Below are 20227 nucleotides of genomic sequence, written 5' to 3'. Positions count from 1 at the left end.
TGTGACAAAACTAAGGTTCAAATTACCTGATGGTTAAATGTTCACTTATGTGCTAGACACTGTAACTATTAATTCTTATAGTAAGAAGGTTGTAACTTCGGTACATCTCCACCAGGCTCACTGCTTTCCTTTGAGTAGATGTGTAAAATTATTGAGTGGCTTCATATATCATGTGTTGGATAGAATAGTAAATATTTTTAGAAGTCACTGCTTTTGAGGTTCTCTTGTGGCAAAAAGTCAACTAAGAATAGATAATAGAATATTTAAATTTTTCTCTTTCACCCACTTCCTAAAAGGATTTGAAATTGAAGGTAATAGAAGTCAAATGTAAAAAATTACCATCAAAATATGGTTAATAGGATAAGACAGTATATACATGGGCCAAATGAATGCACGTATGTGCTTGATCAGGGTTACTAAAATCTATGATGAAAGGAATTAGCACTGGGTGGGCTGTCATAAAACTACTCATAAACTTCTAGGAAGAAACTTTCTTAGTGCTTTGCTTACATTTCTGCTTTTTGTTGTGTATAAAATGTTGCTACTATTAATATATATTATGTATAATTAATATATATTATTATATAGAGATAGTATTAAAAATTACATATAAATATAAAATTAAATATATATATAAATTCTCTAGTAATTGATAAAGTCAAGGAAATAAAATGTAAGTTAGTTAGGAGTTTATGATTAAATGTGCTTATGTTGCTAAATTTAGGCCTACAGTCTTGAAAACAGCTGTCATTTAGTTCTATGTCATGCTTTGTTTTGATTGTGTCTAATGTTCACATGTATTTAATGTATCTATTGCCAGGTTGTAGTTGCTCTGGTGATAATGCTAAATTTTTCACCTTTTTCATAATAAAATTCTAATGTATGAAATTATGAAGTTAGCCAGAAGATTGCATTAATGTATTTTATATTTCCATAGCTTCATTTAAGAAATAGTGGTGAAAATTTTGATATGTTGAAAATGTCAGCTGGGCATGGTAGCCCATGCCTTTAATCCTAGCACTTTGGGAGGCTGAGGTGGGTGGATCACTTGAGGTTAGGAGTTCGAGACCAGCCTGGCCAACATGGTGAAGCCCTGTCTCTGCTAAAAATACAAAAATTAGCTGGGTGTGGTGGCGAACACCTGTAATCCCAGCTATTCAGGTGGCTGAGGCAGGAAAATCACTTGAACCCGGGGGGCAGAGGTTGCATTGAGCTGAGATTGTGCCACTGCATTCCAGCCTGGGCGAGAGAGCAAGACTCCATCTCAAAAAATTAGAAAAATAAATAAAAAAATGAATAAATGCTGCTTCACAGATTCTATTTATTATATTTCAGGTGCATGTGTTATCACACGTTCATATAAGTAGAGCATTCACTTTAGAACAGAGCTTGAAGAGTTAATGATTTTATTTGAATATTGCTATGTATTGAGCATCTGCTATGTGGCAGGCATTGTGCTGGATGTTGAGGATAGGACAGAGATAAGATACAGGTTTATTGTTGGCTAACACATAGTGGATTTTTAAAAATAAAATCTCTTTCAGTTGTTAAAACTATATAGTCAAGTCCTGACAATGGGTGCTAATGCAGAGAAAACATGGTCTCTATAGCCTAAAATGGCATATAATCTTAAAGATACACACACACACACACACTCTTGTATATGTAGTTTATATGCTTTCTAATCTTTAATATTTATTTTTCATATACATGACTGCTATGTACTTTAGGTCAATTTAGCTGTTTGTGTTGATCCATTTATAGTTAGCTATGAATCAAAATTATGTTGTATTGAGCCAACTTCAGATAGGGACTTTCTCTTTGAGAGGTAGTATAGCTATAATGATTATGGGCAAAACTTTGAATTCTTTTCTATCTGTGTGGCTTTAGGCAAGTTATTTAAAACTCAAAGCCTCAGTTTTATCATCATTTAAATGGGCATAATAATACCTTTATTGGGATTAAGTGTGAGAATGTATGAAAAGTGCTTGGCATGGCATCTGGTATCTAATAAGATATCAGTTAATGGTAGCTGCCATTATTTTGTTATTGTTATGTTTCCAAATATATGCTGACTACTGGTTCAATCAAGCAGTCAACCAATTGGTGTATATGGAATGACTGCCTGCGGTCAGCCTAATGATGTGTTAGTAATTAAAATAATGTGCCTATGATTTCCCTAATCATAAAGCCGCAGAACTTTGCTGATTGGAAGTTTAGAACCAGACTATGTTGAATCATTTGAAACAGAGGAGGCACACATGTGAAAAGAGCTGGCAGGTTCATCAGCAAGTGATATTGAAGGCACATGTGTTAAGCAAACCAAACAGGTGGGCACTTTTATAATTATGCTTGATATTTGAAGAGATAAATTACACCTTGGTCATATTTCCATCTCCAAGACCATGCATAGAGCCTGACACATAGTAGGTAATTTATAAGTAAATTATGGACAAAGAGGTATGTGTGTACACACACACACACACACACACATGTATATATGTAAAGAAATATGGATACACACACACACGTATAAGGTGGCCAGTCTGGGGCAGATAAAAGCAAGAAAACAAAATAAAAATATGTTTTCAATGAGGGAAAACCCAATGACTAGTAGCCTGAAGATTACAATGTAAGCAATGCTATGAATTTGATAAATGAGGCCCTATGGGTTGAAGGGACAGCTCTGCTACAATCAAAAGGGGCAGGCGAGGGTTGGGGGTGGCTTTCTAATTTGCTTAACAAAGTGGTATTTTTACATGCCTATCCCCTATGTCAATGTGTGATGTTACTGAGGCTACCAATACCCACAACCTTTTTTTAAAGCCTTGCTATTATTTTGACTGTGTGGTTTTAGATTGTGTTTCTTGTCATGTAGTTATTACCTGGTAAGCTAAGAAATATTGAAACTGCATCAAAATTCATATAAATCATTAGCACCAATGGTAGCATTAATCAGTGGTAGAACACTGCCGTTGCTAAATATCCACAGAATAACTGACTTTAGCATATTTTCCTCATGTATTCAGTGGTAATATGTGGTATTAAAATGCATTTTTTTTTCCAACATCTGATTTTGCTTTGTCAAATGTTATTTTTCAGTTTTACAGGACAAAAGAGAACACGTGTTATGCAAACCACAGATTTTTATGTATTCATTTGGTACTTTCTTATGAGCTTCTAACCGGGGCAAAAAAGCTACCCTGAAATATTATAGAAAGAATACTCTCCCATCCATAGTATCATTAATTTAGTGTTCCTTTTGTTTACATTTTACAGTGAAATATTTGATTCTTCTTTTGTTTCAGAAGAATCTTACTGATATTAATCTTGTGATTTTCATGACATTTACCTGTTTATTCTATCAGAAATATATTTTTATTAGTTTCACTGGAATCTGCAAATCAACAAGTGTTACTGCATAATTGCATCATTTTTGCTTAGCCAGTCAGCATTTAAGTTTACATAATGAATTTTTTAAATGCCTGATCTATATGGATCTGCACCTGATGTAATTAAAAGAAAATTTGTATGCAAATAGTTATGAGTTTATAAATGACATCAGCTATCTTCGTAAAGTCAGGTAGTTTGGTAGTAGATATATTAAAAGAAAGATTGATTTTAATTTTGAACATGTTTGTATATTTTTAAAATAGCTGATACTGAAAATTGACATTATTTTATAAATTATTCTTTTTATACTACATATGTTTTCTTTATCCTTATGTTTTATAAATGTGGCTGTTTTATCAAAGAATATGTACAATATTTTGTGCAGATATATTTATATATAATGAGAAAAATTTATATACAATGAGAAAAAAAGACAATGATAGCAATATTATGATGTTGTTTTTCTAAGTCTAAGATGAACATCATAAAGACATTTATTTTCCAGTATTAGTGAAGGAATAATTTAATTTTACTGATTATCAGGGGAACCCCACCCCCGATATTCAATGTGGGTTCTTTTCTATTTCCCTAAGTGTCAGTTGGTCTGAGAAATAAAGGGAAAGAGTACAAGAGAGAGAAATTTTAAAGCTGGGTGTCTGGGGGAGACATCACATGTTGGCAGGTTCCGTGATGTAAAACCAGCAAGTTTTTATTAGCGATTTTCAAAAGGGAGGGAGTACATGAATAGGGTGTGGGTCACAGAGATCACATACTTCAAGGTAATAAAATATCACAAAGCAAATGGAGGCAGGGCAAGATCACAGGACCACAAGACGGGGTGAAATTAAAATTGCTAATGAAGTTTTGGGCATGCATTGTCATTGATAACATCTTATCAGGAGACAGGGTTTAAGAGCAGACAACCGGTCTGACCAAAATTTATTAGGCGAGAATTTCCTCATCCCAATAAGCCTGGGAGCGCTACGGGAGACTGGGGCTTATTTTATCCCTTTGTCTTCAACCATAAAAGATAGCCACCCCCAAAGCGGCCATTTTAGAAGCCTACCCTCAGAGGCTTATTCCCTTTCTCAGGGATGTTCCTTGCTGAGAAAAAGAATTCAGCGATATTTCTCCTATTTGCTTTTGAAGGATGAGAAATATGGCTCTGTTCCATCTGGCTCACCGGCAGTCAGAGTTTGAGGTTATCTCCCTTGTTCCCTGAACATTGCTGTTATCCTGTTCTTTTTTCAAGGTGCCCAGATTTCATATTGTTCAAGCACACATGCTCTACAAACAATCTGTGCAGTTAACGCAATCATCATAGGGTCCTGAGGCGCCATACATCCTCCTCATCTTACGAAGATGACGGGATTAAGAGATTAAAGTAAAGACAGGCATAGGAAATCACAAGGGTATTGATTGGGGAAGTGATAAGTGTACATGAAATCTCCACAATTTATGTTCAGAGATTGCAGTAAAGACAGGCGTAATAAATTATAAAAGTATTAATTTGGGGAACTAATAAATGTCCATGAAGTCTTCACAATTTATGTTCTTCTGCCATGACTTCAGCCAGTCCCTGTATTTGCGGTCCCTGACTTCCCAAAACAACTGATGGTTTTCATTTTATATATACAAGAATCTGAGAAATTATAGGTATAGAGAATATCTTCTACTTGGATATTCTTGGCAGAATTATGAGAATATGCTTCTTGTTACTAGGTACCCAAACCTGGAGGAAGTCTGAGATACCTGCCACCCTCATTTTACTTTTCTCTTTTAATCCACCCATAATCACCTCCATACATGGAGCTTCCTCTGTTACAAAAGATACTGTCTTATGCCTTTAGTTAGCTAGCCTTGACAATGTTGCGAGATTCTTCATGAGTTTTTCAGGTTTTCTGCCCCTGAAAAATCTTTGCATTAGCTTTTGTTTAACAAGCATTGTCTCAGAGTTTACACAGTAGCATTGAACTACTGAGGCAAAGCTGTTAATGAGAGGAGAGAGTTCCCTGACACCCCCCTTGCAGGACATGTGACAGGGGTGTGGCTTGTCTGTTGGGCTGCCATGCGCACTGAAACCTCTTAACGGGAGGCGGAGCCCACAGACAGGCAGGTGCAGGAGTTGGGGCAAGTACCTCTGGGATCCAGCCCCACAGCAGCATCCAGGGGTGGGTGTCTGTGACTCCCGAGGCCCTAGAAGGCAGGTGTCAGAGTGCACTCTTTTAGCCCTGCCATCTGCAGATGACTTAAGTGTTAAACAGCTCAGTGCTCTCTTGGTACCCAGGTTCTGTCTGGCATACAGGAAGACTCAATTCACGCATGGACTTGAAGGAGGAATGCAGGGTTTTATTGAGTGGTGGAGGTGGCTGTCAGCAGGATGCATGGGGAGCTGGAAGGGGGATGAGGTGGGAAGATGATCTTACCCTGGAATTTGACCATCCAGCAGCCGATCTCCTCTCCAGTCGTCCCTGTTGTAACTCCTCTCCATGTTCAGATGCTCCTTCTCTTTTGTCTGTCACACCATTCTTCTGCCCTTCTGTTCATCTTCTTTTCGCTCGTGGAGCCAGGGATTTGGGGTTTATATGGGTACCAGGTAGAGGGATGGGTGGACCAAAAGGCAACTTTTGGGTACCAAAACAGGAATTTTTGTTCTCATTTAGGGCCATGGGTTTCCAGCCTAGAGGGTGTGGCCTTTTCTAGGCGGTTGCCCTCTTCTACCCTGTATTTCCTTGTGTACTGTCCATATCAGTAATTCCCAAAAACATTTGGTATCAGTGTTAAAGTTTATAAGAATTTTAAACAGAAGGTCAGCTTAAACATAATCTTAAACAGAAGGTCAGCTCCCAATACCTTGTTTTATAGGTGAGGATCTGGCCCAAAGAGTTAACTGAGTTACCCAAGAGCTCCCAGCTATCCTTGGGTAGAAATCTAAATAGGACTCAGGGTTACCAGTCCCATTCTTTCCATTGATCAGAATCAGTAAGAACTGTTTCTGGCCAATGTTAATTGGGGACACTCAGCTATCTCATTTAATACTTATTTAAATAGCTATGCTTAGTTCTCTTTAGAGGACCTTATTTTCTGCTGTTAATTCTTTCAGAAGATGAGAAAAACTTCAATGAAACAATTAAGAGATACTTTAGGACCACAAATTATGAGACATCTAAGGCTATAGCAATTTGTAGGAACTTGTGTTGAATAGATCAGGATGCATAGAAATGCATTTTTGTTCCTTCCCATGAAAAGGTTTATTTAAGTCATCTATAAAGTGACACCTAGTCACATTTTAAAGCTATCATTATGTTGGATAAAAACACTTGAAATCATTTTCTTATACAACATATGAATCTTTTAAAAAATGGTAATTATAATTCACATTTACAAGCATACTTATGGTGCCCATTTTTACAGATGGTGGAAACAGAAGTTGAGAGAATATAGTGACTTACTCAACACTGCATAGAAACGTGGTAGAAACAGGATATAAGCGTACCGTCCTTGTATTCTTCTCCTTTATTTATTGCCAGCAAAATGACTCTCATTTGTGTCTTTTCATTGAACTCTTAGCATTGAATTTAAATTTAGGGTTATTGCATTCAACAAATTACCATATACTCTTTTATTTTTTAGTCTGACAAATTTTGGAATGTGAGTCATCAATGATTTTGTTAGAAAAATCTAATTAAAACCTGAACTTTCCACATAAAAGATATCTGTGAGAGGAAAAAGTGAATCAGTGTTTTTAAACTTTGTGTTTCAGTTCTAATTTAACCATCTGTTTAGGATTGCTATTTTTTGATGATGGGGAAAAATATATATAATTGTCAGATGTCTGTTCTATGAAGTATTCACTACTTTGCAAAGTCACATTGTCACATTTTTGGCTAAGAGGTATTTGTTGGTAGCAGACAGAATTTTCTGACTTCAGATTTTTCTAGAGAAATCAGAAAAATAGAAGCAAATTAGCTGTTGACTCCTAGCATTTACTTTAATGTTTACACTTTAGGCCATTTTTAGGCAGATTGTGGTCTTTTTTTTTTTTTTTTTTTTTTTTTTGGTACTACAGCTATTTTAAGTTGTGTGAGTAGAATAAAGTTCTAGTTACCACACGTTAATTTAGAAGCAAATTTAAACCAGATACTCTAAGTAAACACTAACTAGGATGTTATGAGTAATTTCCTGTTAGAGTCCCATCTTCTTAATAAAAACAATAATAAAAATAATAAAATGATTGAAGGCAAATGATAACATTTGTAGGAGTTTTCATTTAAAGTATGTTTAATTGAATCACATGTAGCCATTAAGCTCAGAGTAGTCCTTGACTTTTCCAGAGAATAGGCTGAAATTACAGAGTGCTTCCCATTTATGAAACATAATGTCAGATGTTAAGAAAACAGTTTGGAATGCAGAAATGAAGTGAATATACAATGGGAAGGGAGAGGATGCATTTATATGTGCAGCTGTGGCAAAAAGAAGGGAAAAAAATAAAGGTGGATAGAAGTACTTCCAGTTTCTACTTTCTGAATTAAAACACAGCTATGATGAAGCCATTGTGAAATTATTCAATGGGCAATGACTTTACTACCAACTATTTACAATCAAAGAGGTTGATTTTAAGTGAATTCCAGGAGTAAAGTCAAAGTTTACCAATTGTACCCACCCCTGACTTAGACTTGATTGAGAGGCCTGCCATTAAATCCTTAACTCACTGTGGGGTTGATAACTACAAGGTTCTAGAGGAGAAAGCAAACATGTTCTGCACTTTCCATTAAAATTCTTTACTATTAGCTTGATTTCATTTACTTCCAAAGTTGTGAGTGATCCTCGTAGGCTAAATAATGGTGTATACCATTGGTTGAGGTATAAAAAGCCAACGGAATAGGCAACATGAAAGTTCTGTATCACATCTGTTTCAGTGCTTTGCTTGCAGTTCAGCAGTCTTAGCTGGCCTTTGTTGATCCTAAAAAGGAACATAAAGCAAATGTCTGGGTTTGTTTTCATTGAGTTTTTCTTTAATCAGCATTTAAATTGGTTATTGACTCAATTCATTTTGTTGTTTAATGTTGAACAAGCAATATTCAATGAATTTTAGAAAAAATACCAGGAGGTGCTTGTTATATACAGGTTATTTTGTTTGGACATTCATTTCTAAGTTTAAAAAATATTCTTTCATAAGAATAAATGCAAGCTTCAATATCCTTTAAGAACAAAAAAAAAGAGGAGAGGAAGAAATCTTGGTGGTTATTAAAGATACTGTAACCTTATAAACATTTCTCTTAAGATGAATGATAAGTTTTTTCTTTTGAAAATTAAACAATGTTCATTCCAAGTGCATAATTTGAAACTCTAGTTGTTTGTTCCCTTGTCCATATTTCATTTCAGAAATAGAAATGCATCAAAAGTGGCTGATTTTAAAATTATGGATGTTATTTCTATTTCCAGGCATTTGTCTTGAGAGAAATATGTAATAAGAATAAAACTTAATGAATGCATAAAGTATCATTTAGAAGGTATTTGTTATTTCAACTTTGAATATTAATTTCTAGGAGTGTATCCAATACATATCCTAACACGTTTTGATTATGCTGTTAATCATCTTTGTATTGCTCAATACTTTCCTAGAAAAAGACACTGAAAAGCCTGAGGCAGAATAATTTCTTTAAATATGGTTAAAAGTTTGAATTAGAATTTCCAATTTTTTGATTCTGGTTAATGGAAACAAACCTTTGTAAGCCTGCCTAAGACCAGGTTATAGATTGGAAAGTCCTTCACACCCAAGTTTTAACCTGCTTCAAATCTTAAAGCCAGTGTTTCAATATGCCATCCCTTTTTTCTATTAGCTCTATTGTTTTACTAAGGCTCTTGCATACTCTTAACACGCTATTAATCATAACTTCTTCCCCTCTTTTGGAGGAAATAGTATAAAACAATCCTCTGCTTATCAGAGGAGAAGGAAGAGAGTGTATCTAACCCACAAAATGGTAGCATTTTTGTTTTAGAAACCAATCTTGGAGTAGAAATCACCGTGTTCCTTTGCTTGTTAAATACATGTAAGAACCAGCTCATTCTCTCACACATGGACCCATATTTAGTTCATCAGCCAATCTTACTGACTCTACTTTAAAATTGATTCTGCATCTGAATACTTCTTACCACTTCCAGGGTTCTCATTATTGTGGTATCGTCTTGTCTTGATAGTTACAATAGCCTGATACTGACAAGATGATTGTCCTCAATGAATTAAATAATTAACTGTGGCAACAAAAGAAAACTAACTTATTGTAGCACAAGAAGTTATTTGAGTTCAGAGTTACATTTTTTGAACACTGTGATTTTAAAAAATTGTTGTATTGTTGGTTGTATGCTTGACACATTTAATATGCTCAAAAAATGCTTGCCAGTGAGTAGAACATAAAAGCTTATTTATGTTTCAGCAAGATTAATCGAATGACTGCTATGTGAGACAGTCTTGTAGGGGCCAGGATATTTAAATAAAGAAGAATAAGATCTTCACATTAGAGGTACTCACAGTCTGATGAGGAGAGGCATAGAAGACACGTGGAGTAGTGAGTGGCAGAGCAGGCATTTTTAAAAGAGGTTATAGATTGCAAAGCCTTTCATACCCAAGTATTAACCTGCATCAGTCATACAGCCAGTGATTCCATTTGCCATTCCTTTTTTCTATTAGCTCTATTGTTTTACTAAGGCTCTCGCATGCTCTTAATGCACTATTAATCATGACTTCTTATGGTAGCACAGAGAAGGGGCACCTAATATTCCTGTGCAAGAACTCAGGTAATCTTTCATTGTTATAACAACAGTGTGGGTGAGGAAGGAGGGGTGTGTTAGACTTTTATAATGAGTTAGGAATTCACCTTCCTTTTCCTGTATATTCCTGAGGAGAGTTGGTTTCCCAGAGGGCAAATGATATATGTAGGGTAAATCCATGGAGATTTTTCAAGCTCATCTGAACTCTTGATTTTAGAGTTATTTTTGCTTTGCCTTGTTTATTTTTTGATATCAGTCTCGATATTTCATATGTAGACACATTTTGAGTTTAAGGAGCTCTCCATAGGTAAAAATCTAATTGTAAGAAATAAGCTTGAAAAAAGTGATTGTGTGACCAGTACTTGATGTGTTATTTTTTCTTATTTTGGCCATTTTGTAAGACAGTTGAAACTGCTGTGTGGTAATTTTCCAGCTGAAATTATTTCCAAGTTTCCTATAGTATCCATTGCAGATATCTTCTTTTTTAGTTGCCCTTGTAGTTTCTGCCCTGGTTGACATTTCATGCCGTATCCTAACTTCTTTGCAGCTGAGTCAACTGATGGTGTAAGAATGTGAACCTTCTTTAGAGAGTCAGATAAATGGCTTCCAGACAGATCCAATTTTTGTTCAGGATAGTTTCATAATTTCCCTTGTAATGCTAGTGTCCTGGATTTAAAGCTTAGACATAACAGTTATCTTGAGTTATGAAAATATTCTTCCTCAAAACTCTTTAAGGGATGTATGCGTGTTGGTAGTTTCAACAAGCTGTATTTCCAGTAACTTTGCTTAAATTGCATTAGTTTTTATTTCAACCTTTAATATTATTTGATTTCTCTCTTTCTCTACCTTTTATCCTCTCTCCCCCTACCCTTTGTTGATGTATGTAAAGATGGCCCTTAGGACTGAAATATTGTCACACTTGTTGACTCAAGTTAGTTTTCAGTGAAGGAAAACTATTACCTTTGTAAATTAATGATTTATTTAGTCACGTTAGTGTACTTTATTTAACGTAATATTCTGTTTAAGGTGTTTCATGAACCGTTTTTACTTCGTGTAATAGCCATATTGTAAATAAAGTGGCATTTCTGGAACTCTTAAGACATTGACGGAATCTCATAACCTTTTACCAAAGAGCTACTATTTTGGACATGCTCTTGTGTTATTGAAACTTTTATATTTCTGATAAGATCTGTCTCCTTATAATCTTTAAAGCCTCTAGGAAAGTGAATGCACTGAGTTGTAAAGAGCATGCTGAAACATAAATCTATAATTACAACAGCATTTCTTATCTTTTGAATTATAGGACAGTTCATCAAACCAGTCAACAGAGTGTGTGTGTGTGTTTATCATGAGATTGTCAGCAGTTTTATTTTATGTTTTCTTTATACTTAAGTGTCAACAATATGAGACTTTCTTGTCCTAAAATAGAAGCTTCATAAAACCTTTCCTGTCTTGATGATGGAAGTATACCTTGTTCAGTGCGTGATTAGCACACTTTTGAAAATTGGACTAAAGCAGATTTTCTGTGTACACAGGTACTTCTTCAGCGCAGATGGATAGCCCTTTTAAAAGTTTGGGATATTATGCACGTTCAGTGTGCTTTTGATTTTGTGGTCTATTCTGAATATGTCAGTATGTCATATATTTTCATTTATAATAAGGCTCATTCAGAATTTAATTTTTGATTTCTCCTTTCTACTTTAGGTCATTAGTCCTCACATAACCTGCTGAAAACTTTTCTGAATTTTTCACATTGTTTTTCTAAATTCTCTTGTTAAGGCCTTGACCTTTCTGGCATTTTAAGAGAGAATACTAGTCAGGGGATCAGGTTATGGGCTTGTAGTTAATAAGTTCTTTCACTTTAGTCAAGTTATGTAGTCTGTCTGAGCTTTGGTTATCTAAAATGTAAAATTAGGGGTTGGTTTATTCTCTGAGGTTCTTTCTCAAACTCAGCCATTATCTAGGATATCTTTCTTCTTGGATCTCATAGACTGCTGTAGTCGGCTTTATTTGTCGTCCTCGCTACCCTCCAAAAGAAGTTAACCTACATTCCCTGGCTCCAGGCATCTGTGTCCATTCACCCTGAATCATTGAGGTTAGATTGTGTCTTCCATATTTCTAATCATTCTCGAAAATACCACATTTTGCCTCTGGTTTTCTAGAAATTTGGTAGCCTTTTGTTAATCTTGTAGAATCAGGGGATATTGACCCCTCTGAATTGACTAGAAGACCAGGGAATAGCCTTAATAGTGCCTAAATGTTATCATCTTCCCTTTCTTATTTGAATGCCTCTAATTCTAACAGGATGCTTGGATTAACTTCGGCCAATTTCCAGCCCCAACCTTCCCCCAGAATTAGCTGTGTTTGCTTAGTCAGCACATCTGTTTCTAAAACATGAAACTGGGAGAAAGCGCTAATTCATTGGGTACCATAATTAGTGTTCAAATAAATATGCCCAAACCAGACGAATGGGGCAAAAGTAATGACATTTCGTGCAAGTATTTGTTGACTCTATGAGAGCAGGAGCTTACCTGTCTGTGTCATTTACTCTATCTCCACTCTTGATCTTAGCCAAAAGGCTGAGAAGCAATCACTTACTCCATCTCTAGTGGACACGAGCATGTCTTTTTTTTTTTTTTTTTTTTGAGACAGAGTCTTGCTCTGTCACCCAGGCTGGACTGCAGTGGCGCGATCTCAGCTCACTGCAAGCTCCGTAAGTTCAGTCTCTTTAGAAAACATAGGAAGTTTCATTATCTACTACACTGTCCTTTGTGGGACAGTTGTATGCTATGTCCAAGCTCTCTTTGTAGTAAAAGTTGTAGGACTACAGCTTTTGGGGTCACATCATTCTCCTGCCTCAGCCTCCCGAGTAGCTGGGACTACAGCCACCATGCCCGACTAATTTTTTGTATTTTTAGTAGAGACGGGGTTTCACTGTGTTAGCCAGGGTGGTCTCAATCTCCTAACCTCGCGATCTGCCCGCCTCGGCCTCCCAAAGTGCTGGGATTACAGGCATGAGCCACCGTGCCCGGCCGAGAATGTCTTGTCTGGAGTAGGACTTATGTAAGTATTTGTTGGAAGAGGGAATGAATGAATGAATGAACGAATGAATGAATGAAATTATAACTGCTAAAGTATGGTATGGAAGAGCTTACTTAACTCTTGGATTTAGGGTATTGGAGTACATGCAGACAATGGAGACCACTATGCGTCTGAAACCCAATCAAATAAAAAACAGGGGAAAAGAGCAGAAATCTTAACCTGGAAGTTTAGAAGGCTTAGTGGGGGAGGAGGATCTTTTTCTTTACTTTAATTGTTGCATATAGCTTGGACACTGATGGAGAGAGTTTACAGCTTTGTCAGGTACTCTGTTCCTGGACACTTGTGTTCATTTAGTGGTTGGATGACTCAACTGTCAAAAATGCCAAAAAAGGGAATCCTGAAGGAACAAGTAGTTGAATTTACTGATCTTTAAGATCCATGTGAGCTCATAGTCCTACAGCTTTTACTTCAAAGGGAACTTGGACATAGCATACAACTGTCCCACAGAGGATAGTGAAGTGGATAATGAAATTTTCTATGTTTTCTAAAGAGACTGAACTTACAGAGGTTTTTCTGACAATATCAACATTCTCAGGAATATCAAAAGATTGAAATAGTTTTGTCTTCTTATTAATAAGAGACCAGTAATGGAGACCACAGAAAAGTAGTAGTGGATGAAAGAGAGTTGGCTTTGAGGGAAGTGAGAAAAGAAAGATCAGTTATAACATTATTCTGAATTGCTTAAAATATGGGCAGTCTTCTAATACCCTGATAGGGTATTTATTTTCTTTATTACTTTCAGACTGTGAAAATACTGCACCATCAGGAGGCCCTATGTATGTGTGGGGAGAAACCTCCTAGCACACCTCAGTAGCCTCCAAGGTTATAAGCTGTGCATGGTAATTGATGAAATCATCTTTAACGTATTGAATTTGAGTCTTCAAAAAATGTTTAAATCATTTATTCAGCAAAGTGGAGGAGTTTAAAGATGATTACAAGCACGCTTTTTGGACCCCTGAAATTAGCAGTTTATTTGGGGAGATAGGTGCACAAGCAAATAATTATATTACAATTTGAAAAAAATTAAAAATTATGATATACCTAATATACTAGGGGAATGATTTGCTTTGGGAGTTCAGGAAGAAAGGACGCAGCATCTTAAAGGATAAATTTTGAAGGATAAGAAGGTATAGGTGGTAGATACATAGGAACAGTAGGGAGGCAAATATCACCTAGAGACTTAGTAATAATGTTGCTTTCTAATAAGTCAATGATACAATTATCAAATACTCTTCAGAGCTGGGATGTTAATTTTTCAGAAAACTCCTAGATGCGAGCAAGACTTGGGAAAATATTAATAAATCTGAAGAAATGATGTATTAATATCAATTGGTAGGGAAAGTTTGGACAGAACTCAATGTAGAAAAACAAGAAAGTTAGGGAGATGCATCTCAGTACCCTCATGCAAACACTACCTAGAAGAATGGAGATCCTGTTGTTGTGGTTTGTAAATTCCTGATGTGTGGTGAACATGCTGGACTTCCATTAGCAGGATGCCATTTAAACATTGTTTCATAAAACAAACTCCCCTTGCTCTAATTTCCTATTCATTAACCTATAGTCTGATTATAGTTTGCCTTCCCATCTAGATCTGTCTGTAGGGAGAACAGGTACTGGTTATGCTGACATGGACATTCCGATTCATATGGTAGTTATGGTTCTCATCGTAAATGAATGTCGTTTAGTGGCTTTCTAGTTCATACACATTAATCTCTTTTGAGCTTAATGTTACTCTGCTGCTGAAAATACCACTCTTGAGTACCAAAAAGAAATTCCAGTTCCTAGTTTTACAAAACTGAGATCCAGACCAGGATGATGGACTAAGATGAACTCCTCGAGATAAATGTCTCTTGGCTACTAGCCCCATTTTGAAGTAGCACAACTTCAAGCAGGGTTGTACAAGTCAGATGTGGTCCGGGGAGACATATGTAGGTGGATTTAAGATGCTGTAAGTAATCAAATTCCGAGAGAGTGGAAAGGCGGAAGGTGAGGCAAGAGAGAAGTGCAGAAGATCGATTATGAAAGGGTCTGTCTTTTCTGGCAGAGGATGTTTCATTTGTTTTTAAAGTAAGTTGAATTGAAAGGATATATCATGTATGTTTCTTTTAGTAAAATATGATTCTAGCTTAAATGATTAATTCTTAATGAGTGGATCTCCTTGTTATTTTTTTTTCAATTCAGGTTGGGTTTGTTGCTCACATAATTTTCCTGGTTTTGTTGTATTTAGCAGGCCAGTTGAAGATGATTAGGTTACAGTGTGATGACTGAAGGTGTTATAGTTAGCCATCATGGATTTGGTCCACCATTTAGACATACAATTCTAGTGATTTTGTTATTTTATTACAAGCCCTATGATTTGCAATTTCTCTAGTAATGTAACTGTATAATCATAATGATTTAGAATTGTTTTTGCCTAGAGTGGTTCCCCAAGTCCTTGTAATCTCTTAAAAGTCCTTAGAAACCCCTTTTGATTAAGTATACAATGACAAGATGGAAAAGTAGCTTCATCTTTCTCATCACATTTTCATGACTCAAAAGCATTTATGTGGTATAATTGCATTTGAAAACTTAGAATTTCTCTGAAACTATATTTTGATGAGATAAAGGTGGTAACACTTATTTTTTTCCTCAGTTGAAGAAACTAGCATCACATTGAGCAGTTTATATTTTCTGGTGTTTTACTAATGTTCAGTGAAAGCTTGAAGTCAGTGTCTGATATCAGTTTTTACTCTCGTTCATTAGTGAGAATATGTTATTAAAATGGGAAAAGGTTCTTTTTTCTACTTATTTTTTTTTTTTTGGTTAGGGAATTATAATTTTGTTTGCCAAATATCTGCTCACCAGTTCCCAAACTGCCCTACGATGGAACTCTACAATTTTACCTCAGTTAATGAGTAGATTAAAGTGTTTTATTTTGGTAAAGTAAGGGGACTGATGGAATCAGATTTCTTTTCTAATCCACTGCTAGTTGGTTGAACAGATATTATAAGTATTTCTTGCCTCCACTTAATAGTAATCACCTTGTTTAATTTCTTGTCAATGCCTTAGGAAAAACATATAAGCATTGAAGAAGAGCACTTAAGGAGGACCGAAGAGGCCAGATTGCAGCTCAAGGATCAACTTCTTTGCTTGGAGACTGAACAGGAATCCATTCTTGGTGTGATAGGAAAGGAAATTGATGCAGCTTGTAAAACATTCTCCAAGGACTCAATGGAGAAATTAAAAGTAATTATGAATTCTCATTGTGCCTTATATTTTCAGTTAGTTTCCTAATATATAATTATAGTAGGATTTTAATGTATGGTAGTCAGATTATTATTATGTAAAATTCTATAAAACAAAATAACATTTTGCATTTTTTAGAACAAGTCACTGGATCTGTTGCACAGTTGTGGTGAGAGAACGAATGGTGTTCTTTCATTGAATTGCCGTGTCCCACTCTGTTAAAAAAAAAAAAAGAAAAAAGCCTTATAAGAGAGGTATCTCTTGGATTCAAGAGGCCTGGAATTTGAGTTTTCACTATCACAGGCTATTTTTGTTGTTGTTAGTATATTACCAGCTAACATTTATTGAGTTCTCTAGTATAGGTACTGTATGTAGTATGCATGGTGCTTTAGTCTCTCCATTATCCTCTGAAACAACCCTATCTTTTAGTTACTCTGATTAAACCCACTTAAGAGAAAAGGAGGTTTGGACGGTTTAAGTAACTTGCCCTTGGCTGTACATCTGGTTAAATGCTAAACTAGGACTTCAAACCTATGGAGTCTAACGCTGGAACCTAAATTAATAACCACTATGTTATCTGCCTTCCCTGTTTAAACCAACTATATTTAATGTAGTTTTTCTATTTTAACAAATGGAATACTGCTACCCAATTTAGAGTCATAGTAAAATGATAAATAAAAACAGAGGTGATCATGGATGCTCTGAATTTCTTGCAGGTAAGCACTTCTGTCAACTGTAGGTTATGCTGCTATTTTACATACAGAGAGCATTACGTTGCTTTGATATGTGTAACCATAATACGTTACAGTTTAGCATCATTTACTGCGTTGGGTGATATGATGGCATTCACATTTTGATATTATGCTGAAATGATTTTTACTTTTCAAAAGTTTCTACTATTGATTTTGACATTTGTCTTTTTCCTCCTCTAGAATGACCTTCCTTTCTCATACTACTATGTTCCCCTCTTTTTTTGTACTCTTTCTGCCTTTTCTTCTATCTTAAATTGTGTTTAAAAGAAAATATAACTGTAATTCTCTTGCAGTCAAGTCGTTTATAGAATTTGTCTTTAATGGAAATATTTTAACTAATAGAATTTGGTAGAGTTGATGGAATTTTTACAACGTGTATTCCCATTTACAGTTTTTATTTAAGTTGAAGTGTTAGTTTGAAAGGACTATGAGTCTAATATGAGAAATAATTGGCTTTAGGGGGAAAACTAACTCTTTTAGAGCTATTGTAGGGCCTGTGATAATTCTGACTTATTTTTTTTCCTGTCTAATTCTGCTTTTAAATTTAAGACTTGTCATATTTGCATTTATTTAATGAATATGGAGCCTTGAAGATCATAATTTTTATCTCAAAGAAGTATATATTAGCAATGCAATATGTATTCTGTATTTAAATATTTGTGACAGGATGGTTTGTTTTCAATCATGTGGGAAGGTAAAATGGAAACATTTGGATCATGTTGTAAGATATATATATACACACACATACACACATATATGCACACACATACATGTATATATATGCACACTTTGTTATGGGCAATTGCAGGCAAATACATGATCTGCAGATAGCAGATTGCTTAAATATTTTATTTCTTTATGAGTCACAAATTATCCTTCCAAAATATTCCAAAAAGCATCCAATTTTTTATAGGCTTTCAGACATGGAGTGACTGTGGTAATGGGTTTTACACTTCTTCCCCTAGAGAAAGACGAATTTAATCCAAGTCTTGGGTGGAAAATAAATCTAAAAGAAAGGAAATTTTATTAATTTTTTAAGAGTCTACATTTTTTTCATTGTGGGCCTCTTTTCATTAGTAACTTCTGTTGTTTTATTGCTATAAACCTGTGAAAAAAATGAGTGCTCAAGAACACAGCACTCAAGAAACATACTCAAGAAACCACCCAGGGGTGTGGTAAAGATAAAATTTATTCTTTGCTTTATAGTTTATAGTTCTGACAGAGTGTGGAATAAGTACGTAAAATGTTTTCAAAAAAGAAATAATTCCGTTTAGTCATTTATTGATTCCTGAAATATTGCTGATGAGATTTTCAGCCATTGTATGTGAAGAGTAGCAGTGCTATGGAATAGATTAGAACATAGATATGTAATAAATGAGTTTGAGAAAAGTCCTGGGAATGTTGATGTTATTTTTAGTTACATTTTTCTTTTTCAAGTCATTGTACTTGTTACTTATTTATTTGTTACTTATTCCACTTTAGTTAATGTATGTGTTTGACAATGAAGGACAGACGTACACTACAATTATAAAACAATTAGGAAAGTGTCTGAATTAAAGATATATCATTCTCACAGGCCAGTTTTTGATAATTCAAGAGCTCAGGTAAATAGATTAGTTCTGCACTGCACTTATTTTAGTCTCTCTCTTTCCATAACACTTGGTCTGAGTATTCATTCAGTTTTAGAGCATGATGATGATGGGCTTTGGATCAAGACAGGTATAGGTTCACATTGGAAGTCATTGCAAATTTCTAATATATGACCTTGGATAAGTTATGTAAGCTCTTTCCTCTCTAAGAGTTCATGTCCCCAGTTATAAGTTGGCTCATTGAGAAGATAAAGTAAGATAAGATATAGAAGGTGCATATTATAGGGTCAAATATCTTGCACTTAGTAGATACTCAATGTTACCTATCATTATTTTGTATTGCCTTTTTTGGTAATATGTTCACAAATACATATGGCTTCTCTTTCTTTATGTTTGTAATGACAAATGCCTGTTATAGTGCTTTTTTCATAGTAGACCTTGAAGCCTCTTTATTGATAGTGACATCTTGATATCCAGTAACAGTGGTTTATTGTGTTCTCTGTGCCAGACACTGTGCTGACACCATTTGTTAAATAGTTAAGGCTATCTTCTTCTTCTTCTTCTTTTTTTTTTTTGAGACAAAGTCTTGCTCTTGTCCCCCGAGACTGGAGTGCAATGGCGCGATCTCTGCTCACTGCAACCTCCGTGTCGTGGGTTCAAGCAATTTTCCTGCCTCAGCCTTCTGAGTAGCTGGGATTACAGGCATGTGCCACCACGCCCAGCTAATTTTTGTATTTTTAGTAGAGACAGGGTTTCACCATGTTGGCCAGGCTGATCTTGAACTCCTGACCTCAGGTGATCCACCAGCCTTGGCCTCCCAAAGTGCTGGAATTACAGGCGTGAGCCACCACACCCGCCCAGTTAAGGCTATCTTCTTAAACATGAAGCTATAGATATTTCTGTAAAGCAAATAATAAAATGTGAACATTACTTGTACTTATTGTATCCAATTATCTTTTACTTTGATATTAAACATTAATATTTTTATTAAGCCACAGAAGATTTAAATGACATGTATGACATTCATGAATGAGAAAGAAAATAATAAAAGTGTATTCTAATCAATGACAAATGGATGTTTGCAAATATTCATCAATGTAGTAGAGAATTGGGAGAGGAAGAATATACTGTGAACTCGAGTGATTAGGGAAAATTTCCTTGAAAAGGCAGGGAGGATATGAGATTGGGTGAGATTTAGATAGAAAGGTGGATGAGAGAAAACTGGATATAGGAATACAATATTCATGTATGTGGTACGTGGTAGGCACTTAGTATGCTTTCAGCATTTGTCTAAATGAGTTAACTAATGATATTCCTGACAAAGAAGCAATGTTCACAGAGCTCAGGAGGTATGGAGGTATTTGAGAATAGGAATAGACTTCTCTTTGTAGAGGG

At 35.4% G+C, this 20227-nt stretch overlaps 1 protein-coding gene across 2 annotated transcripts in view; it reads left to right on the top strand.

The window, feature by feature from the left end:
- Nucleotides 1-20227, top strand: part of CEP128 (centrosomal protein 128) — a 466370-nt gene that overhangs the window by 160250 nt on the left and 285893 nt on the right. For both annotated transcript variants that reach the window (XM_025391920.1, XM_025391921.1), the window contains one exon: nt 16315-16491. In XM_025391920.1, coding sequence (XP_025247705.1) covers nt 16315-16491 — 177 coding nt within the window. The remainder of the gene's footprint in view (nt 1-16314; nt 16492-20227) is intronic.

The sequence above is a fragment of the Theropithecus gelada genome, chromosome 7b (genome assembly GCF_003255815.1).
Source record: "Theropithecus gelada isolate Dixy chromosome 7b, Tgel_1.0, whole genome shotgun sequence".
NCBI classification, from domain to species: domain Eukaryota; kingdom Metazoa; phylum Chordata; class Mammalia; order Primates; family Cercopithecidae; genus Theropithecus; species Theropithecus gelada.
The sequence above is the reverse complement of the archived record's forward strand: the minus strand, read 5'-3'. Positions and strand labels throughout refer to the sequence as shown.